This window comes from Tribolium madens, unplaced genomic scaffold (genome assembly GCF_015345945.1).
Source record: "Tribolium madens isolate multiple individuals breed KSU strain unplaced genomic scaffold, Tmad_KSU_1.1 Scaffold_1;HRSCAF=32;Tcas5.2_LG8, whole genome shotgun sequence".
Lineage (NCBI taxonomy): Eukaryota > Metazoa > Arthropoda > Insecta > Coleoptera > Tenebrionidae > Tribolium > Tribolium madens.
The window spans coordinates 5,226,399-5,234,234 of record NW_025400984.1 but is presented as its reverse complement, the minus strand read 5'-3'; the positions used below and the strand labels follow the sequence as shown (position 1 = coordinate 5,234,234).

Sequence of the window (7,836 nt, the reverse complement as noted above, 5' to 3'; positions counted from 1 at the left end):
TAGCCACCAGGTAATAATCAAGTTCACTGCGATCTCTGGTGGAATATCCAGTTATATTTTACCACGAGTGGAATATTCGCTTGAATTTACTGTTGCTAGGATTTACTGTTGCTAGAATGTATTGGTTAATATTTTAAAAAAGAGAGGTGAATGGAATAGTCAGTAATATTCATTCTTGACCTCATAAAAATATTTCCATCAGTTTTTTCTCTGATGAGAGAATTTTAGTAAGTATTTCTAGAAAAAAAATCGTTATTGAAACTACATGTGTTTTGTCAAAACAGAGCCACCATTCGTTTGTAGATAGTTTTAAAAATTTGCCTTCTTTTGACAAAACGAAACGAAGAAACACTTTGTATTGTATTTTTATTTCTTTTATTTCTCTTTGCTAAATAGCAAAATTGACACGAAACTTCGTTTCCGTACACACAAATGTTCCACGTATTTAATAACAAAAGACTGGTATTGTTCGTCCTTTGTTTCAAAAGTAGATTTCATAGTAGATTTTTTTAACTGCCTTTGTATTTTAATTAATTTGAAAAAGAAAATACTTTTCTAAAAATGTAAAATAAATGTAAATTATAACAGAGAGCAAAAAAATCTTAGATAATACTTCCTGTATGTGTAAATAAATGTAAGTTTATATTACATATTAAGGTAAAAATTAAATTAAAACAAAACTGCACCTATAAATATTTATATAATTTCTGGTAAAGCATTTGGTACGCCACTGAGTCGGATGCTTACATAATGTTAGATGTTTAAATAATTTTTTTAATTACATATAAAAAAATATAATTTACTGTCCATTTATGTGCTTTAATTATTCTATAAATTTCCACGTCTAATTTATTCATACCTACTAAATAAACCGTCTTAATAAGTGTAAATCTTAATAACGTATCTCATTAATTAAATAAAAACCCGCTTTAATTCAAGAGATAAGAACTTTTGGTTGCCACTGCTAGGAAACAATCGCTTCCTTATCTATGCCACTTGATCTAGGGGTAATGCTGTATAGTTCTTTATACATACTGATGCAACGGTTTGGATCGATGCATTGTACTATACTTGGCAGAATTTTCCTTCCAGCTATGACAAATATGAGATCATTAATTACTCAAGGTCAGCAGAGTAATAGCTGTACACCTGTTGAAGAAAATCTTAGAATATTTTAGTGTAAATTGACGTCAACAAGGACAAGGTTATATTAAAATCACGGACGTTGCTGAAGAATTTAAATTAAGTTACGTGTAGGGCACGAGAATAAAATGACATTTAGATAAACAAATTAAACCAGGACAGAGTTCAAACAGATAGCGACTTATATAACAATAATAATATTGTTTATTTTTGTGTGTTTCTTAATTACCGCGCACGCCACAGTCTTCCCTCCTCAACTACAACACACATCTCTCGTTTAGTCCTCAAAAATCACTCGTATGGTTCGCATCATGATACTACTCAAACCGTCACTTCTCCTCCTTTGCATCTTTCCCCTAATAACATGCAAAGGACTCCACGAGGAGTTTTCCTGGACTAGGATCAACTACGTGTGGCCGGGCCAGGACTCCTCCTCTCATATTGATATTCCCAAACCTGATCCCATCGCATTTCCCGGAAGTACCAACAGTAACGAAAGACACACCACCAGGAGACCTGGACGAACTACAAGAAGAACAACACAAAGGCCTGATACCAATTCGGACTATATCTATGGTGAGTGTTTTTCCGGGAGATAATTTTTTGGGTGTTATCAGACGAGGTCATTGCAGAAAATAATATTCCGATGGGGGCTAATCTTTGGAAAGATAAGTTGTTTATAACGGTTCCTCGAAGGCGGATGGGGGTACCATCGACGGTGAATTTTGTCTGGGCCAATAGTAGCGAAAGGCATAATGTACCATTAATTCCCTATCCCGATTGGAAGACTAACACTTTAAGAGATTCGAGGGATTCCAACAGGGATGATGGGTATAGATTTGTATCTGTTTATCGAGTGGCTGTGGATTTATGCGACCGGTTGTGGTTTGTCGACACTGGTCTGATTGAGACTCCTGGTAAATTAGTTTTTTGTGAAAATTTTGATAAAAAAATATTTTTTTTAAGGAAATCCTCAACAAATCCAACCAACTGCTTTAGTCATCATGGACTTAAAAACCGACAAAGTCCTCCAGTATTACCAATTTCCTGCAAATCTTCTCAGAAACACTTCAAACTTAGCCAGTTTGACTATTGATATGACTAATAATAACTGTCGAGACGCTTTTGCTTATATCCCAGATGTTGGAGGTTACGGGTTGGTTGTTTATAGTTTGAGTCAAAATAAAGCGTGGAGGGTTAATCATAACTATTTCTACCTCGAGAACACTGTTGGAGAATTTTCAATTGGAGGCCATGAGTTTCAATGGAATGATGGAATTTTCAGTATTGCTATTACAGACGTAAAATCTGATGGCTTCAGAGATGCTTATTTCCATTCAATGGCAGGAGTTAATTTGTACAAAGTGTCAACAAGGATTTTGAAAAATGAAGAATTGGCTACTAGGTCGTACCACGGAAGCGATTTTAAGGTAAGTTTTGTCTAAGAAACGATTAATCAACGTTTAATTTTTTTATTATATTAAAAAAACAGTTTTCTGCAAAAATCAAGCAAAATTGTTCATTCCATAAAATATAAAGTTGACAAAATGTATACAATATGGCGCATAAACATTCCTTCTCAACTATCCTTACCAATATGAAGAAGTAAAGTTGACAATTATTTTTGTTTATTTCTTAAAATCCTTTACTCTTTTACATCAATGAAACTGAAAATTATTGGTAGTAATCGGCAAAATTGATCATGAAAGCCGAAAAATTGATCTGACAACATAGTTAAGAATCAACTTTTAAATAATGTTAATGTTATTGATAGCTAGTTAGTTTAAAAACAGTTTTGGGTTATTATGTGCTAAAAAATATGTATTCTAACCGTGAATATGCTTTGGAATATTGAGATTGTGTAAGTAATAATAAAATGCTTTGGATTTGCGATTATTCTCCTAACTAAGGCTCAGTTAGCGCCAGCTAACCAATAGTTACAAAAATTGTAAGATATACCAAATTTATTTCACAACAATTAAAATAGAGGTACGGCGAATATACCGATATATTGACGGTGTTGCCAATTTCACCATACAGTTTTGGGCTAATAATTTTGTTAAATATGTACAGGGTGATTCTTAAATAGACCAACAAAATATTATCACAGCTGTACTCTTCTTACGTTTTTATTTTGTAGGGGCAAAACCCCCTTGATCCGTGCCACTTATACGGCGTTTATGAATTGTTGCAATGATCAAGTACATTTTGATCAAATTAATACCATGGTTTCCACTACCTGCGCTAATACTATTTACGAACACATCAGTGTTTTTACCTCGAAAATAACTTTAATAAATTTTATTTGGAGAACGGTTAAACAAAGAATTTTTTCAATATTTTTTCTAGCATGTTCTCATTTGATATCAAGGATAAAATTTTGTCGGTCTATTTAAGAATCACCCTGTATAACAATCGAGTTTTCAATACATTTTTGAGAGGTGTCTCTAACAACATGCCATGTATATTTTTTAACATGCCCCCTATATTTTTTTCTACTTACCTACTACATTCACACATACAGACTGACCAAGAGGTGTGTAATCGGTAGGAACTACTTAACTTTTTTGGTATTTGATATATTGACATACCGTAACGTCCGATAGATCTACTTGAAGTGCAGCATTTACAAATATTTTTACTATATACAGGATATTGTATACAGGAGGAATGAATCAAAGATATATTTTCTTAATTAGAAAGAAAAAGAGATGGAGCTATACTAATTTACACAAAGTGCCATTATTTTTTGACGTAGAAACGAATACCTAATGTAAAAATATATAAAGTGTTCTATTTAAAAAATATAATTTTGGTTCATCACCCTGCATACAACACCCTGTATATAGTAAACATATTTTTAAATAGTGATCTACCAGACGTTGAAAACGACAAGTCAAAATATCAAATACCAAAAAAGTTATACACCGATTACACACCTCTTGAGTCAGCCTTGAGTATGCAAATATTCAGATTTTAAAATAATAATTTTTTTCAGATTGTTGGAAACAAAGGTGAACTTTCCCAAACGTCTTCTTCGGATTTGCATCAATCCAAAGGAGTCCTTTTCTTGGGTTTGGTAAATCAAAACGCTTTGGGTTGCTGGAATATCAATAAGCCTCTTAGTGATATTTCCCTAGTACAAAGAAGTGATGAAAAGATGATATATCCCAGTGATGTCAAAATTGTGGAAGATAAGATCGTGGTATTGACCAATACCATGCCGGTATTCCTCTACGGCACTCTTGATTATGACAGGACGAACTTCCGAGTGTGGGTGGAGACCGTGGATACGGCAATCCGAGGCACAAAATGCGAGTCTTCAAGAGGCGGATCGCACTATTAATGCATGTTTTTTATTGTAGTTAGACTCTATTGTATCATTGTCTTTTTGTGATAATAAAGCGTCTTTTTTGCCCCATAAATCGCGAATTCATTGGTGTAGTTTAGTGAACGATATCCGATCACCATAAAACTGTCTCTATCTTATTCGATTCCGGTAAAACCTCAGTAAAACAGTGCACAGTCTGCGAAATCTGCTCATATATCGCGGGCCAATCTTGATCCTGGCTTTTGGCTTACCAGAAATCGCGCCCGGAATGGATTCCGAAGTCTTTCAATCTGGTCAAAATATCCAAAATACCTTCACGTTTGACCGGAAGCGACATCACGTGCTTCAAACAATGGAACACGACCGGACCGAGTGCAAATATTGACAGGTCCGGTAATGAACGGATCCGGTGGCCGGCTCTTAGTACTCGGCTGTCAAACGTCGTAATCAAACAACGTGATTTTGTGTTATGCAAACGAGAGACGCGAAGGGAAAAAAACGGGAGAAGGGAGGAAGGATAATAATAAATGAACGAGTCCTCGACAGACATCACTCTCTCAGACCATTACCTAAACGGAAGTGCGCCTTTATGTGTGGGTGTTCGTGCTAACCTGCGCTTCCGGCTGCGCCCATGTGCGTTCACTATCATTAACATCGTATCACTCATGCCCACGATTTTTACCTAATTTATTTAAGCGCAATTATTAGCTCGTTATGGAAGGGGCGCTCTGCTAAACGACTCGCAATGTGAGCTGTTTTACAGCGAAAAAGGAAATGTTAGCTTCGAAAAAGTCACTGATTGACAGGGCGAGGGACAAAGTTGACCCCAGGTTTCACCCACCAATTATTTCTGTACAAACAATTCGCTCTAAACTCATAAACATTAAAAATGTGGTAATGATGGTTTGTTTTATTTAAATTGCAATGATTTTTTTGAAAAATAAAATATAGTCGGTTTTTTATTTAAATGGAAATCACCAAGTCAAAATTTTGGTAAAAAAATTACTAGCAGTTTATCTCCATAGCCACAAACTTTTTTTTGCTTTTGTTTGCTTTTTGTTTTTGTCCTTACAAATTTTGTTAAAAAATTATGGTTATGTTTTCATGATGTTGAGATGTTGTAAAAATATTGACTTTTATTAATCTTGTGTGCTTATTTGCCCTTTGAAATAGTATACAGGGTGCGCCAGAACTCGCGCCCCAAAGAAAAATTTTAAGTAAGATAAGAAACCAGGATCATGGAAAAAATGTTTAAAAAATTCTATCTGTCAATTTTTTTTGACATTTGACATTTTTTTATGTCTATTTATGGATACTGATGATCCTGTAAAGGTTTTTTTTACAATTATTTAATAAAAGTACAAAAATTTTGCCAATAAAAGCCAAAAATAACATTGAACAGAGTTACAATTTAGGATATAGCTTCCTTGTTTCCTCTTTTATTAATAGCCTGTAGCAAAAACTTTTAAAATTATTTCTCCAACAGAAATAAATAGATTCAAAGTGCAAACTTTAAACTTTCATAAATTTTTATAGATATTTTTTTTAACATTTTTTTCATGTTCCTGGTTTCTAAACTAAATTTTCTTAGACGATTTTTTTGTTGACGTTTAATGACATTGTTTTCAAATTAAATCAAAAACCGAAACTGCCAACTTCTTTTATGAAAATTACCATGAATGAATTTACTGGTAGTTGTAGCGTTAAGTAAGACTGTTTGACATTTCCATTTAAAGAAAAAACAAACTTTAGAAAGTGTAATGAAATTTAGAAAACAAAAAGTAAGGTGTAGGTATTTTAAAAATACATAATGCTCAGGCTGTTCTATAACTGTTGTATTGGATTTTTGTTAAACAAAGTGGATATAAATGATTTTCATCTAGCCAGCTGTGAATTTTCCATGTAAAATACAAAATGCCGCTTTACGAAAATAGGAGTACCTGCCTGTTTTAACTGAAAATTAAAAAAATGCCGTTTACTAAGCGTCCACTTTGAAAATAGACTTCAATTATGAACTTGTTTTTTTTCCAAAGTATACATTATTATCAATTATTATTGGAAATTAGTTAAAACAATAAAAGTTTAATTAACAACAATTTATTACACAAATGAAGAAGTACATCCAAAAAATTCCAAAGCTGGCTAGATGAAAATCATTTATAACCACTGTACTTATGATTAATTTTTTCTTTAATTTTTTTATTTTTTTTGTAAATTTTTGTTGTAACTGCAAATGTTTCTTTGTGGTTATAAAAATAGGACAAAATTTCTAGTCGTGGTGTATTTTACAGCCCCGAATAAATGCAAATCTCGGTCTTACTTTCTAACCGCATCTTCAATAAATGTTGGATTTTTCGAAAGCACCCTTTTGTGGTAGAATTATATTGTTTTATAATGTAATAAAGTTATATTGGCACCGGTCAGTGCTGAAAACGGCTTTGGGTTTATTTTCGGCACAACTCAAACGATCCTAACAATACACAAGCGTCCACCGCACTTTCGCCTCTACGTACCCCCAAATACAGCCCCGATTGTTAACAATTGACACAATAGTTACCTACTACCAAAACTAAAGGGCTTGCGGCATTTTCTTTTATGAACATTCCGCTACTGTGGACCGCTAGAATGGGTCTCGTTTGATCGTGAGAGCTTTCGAATGGTCACAGTCTCAACCCGACAGGGACCTAACCCAAATAAAAATCCGATTCAATAACATAAAGTAAGCAAACATTCCTATTTGAAACTGGAGTAGCGGAAGACTTGTTTCAATATTTACTTTGACTTGATTTATTCTTTAAGTATCAACCGGTTTTGTGTTTCCATTAAAAATGGAAAATGCACGAGATTGAAGCTTCGATCCGGAGGCGCGAAAGGGTGGTAATGACTCTTCAGGACCGTATTAGTTTTATTCACGTCGAGTACGCACACGATGTTTATACACAACCGTCCACTTCTGCACATGGCCGACCAATTCAAATAAAAAATATAATAAGAACAGCCCCTAGAGTTTTCACGCTTGGATGTTCGGTCATAAGCAAAACGGTTGAGTTTCGATGTTTCCTGTATTCTTTTCAAGTCGAGTGTCCTCAGATGTTTAATCTATTGTCAGATTTTTTAAGATTGTCAACGTAAGCCAAAAGTTGGGACCGATTATTACAACTATTGTTGCACGGATTTTGTGATTTTACTGTTTGTTTAGGGTTATTGGTGCAAGGACGAGAGGCACACAGAATGGGATTTATGGTGCCTTTTATTCCAAGGATGCTCGAAAATAATTGGAATAATAGATGGATGAGAGGAGATGTTTGCGTTTTTCTATTGGAAATGAGTCGTGAATCAACAAATGTTTACTCATATCCAAG

The 7,836-nt window shown here is 34.0% G+C and overlaps 1 protein-coding gene across 1 annotated transcript; it reads left to right on the top strand.

Annotated features, from left to right (window-relative positions):
* The first annotated feature begins 1,393 nt into the window (after positions 1 to 1,393).
* Positions 1,394 to 4,568, top strand: LOC123016471 (L-dopachrome tautomerase yellow-f2-like). Its single transcript, XM_044416887.1, has 4 exons — positions 1,394 to 1,719; positions 1,776 to 2,060; positions 2,110 to 2,573; positions 4,142 to 4,568. Exons 1-4 carry the CDS (start codon positions 1,443 to 1,445, stop codon positions 4,487 to 4,489), a joined length of 1,374 nt encoding a protein of 457 aa, XP_044272822.1. The 5' UTR covers positions 1,394 to 1,442; the 3' UTR covers positions 4,490 to 4,568.
* The last annotated feature ends 3,268 nt before the right edge of the window (positions 4,569 to 7,836 follow it).

Bases quoted from the DNA above. Each gene is read 5' to 3' on its own strand.
- LOC123016471 (XM_044416887.1), top strand. From the start codon at position 1,443: ATGGTTCGCATCATGATACTACTCAAACCGTCACTTCTCCTCCTTTGC. The intron at 2,061-2,109 runs GTAAATTAGTTT...ATTTTTTTTAAG, and splicing joins TGGTCTGATTGAGACTCCTG to GAAATCCTCAACAAATCCAA. The intron at 2,574-4,141 runs GTAAGTTTTGTC...AATTTTTTTCAG, and splicing joins ACCACGGAAGCGATTTTAAG to ATTGTTGGAAACAAAGGTGA.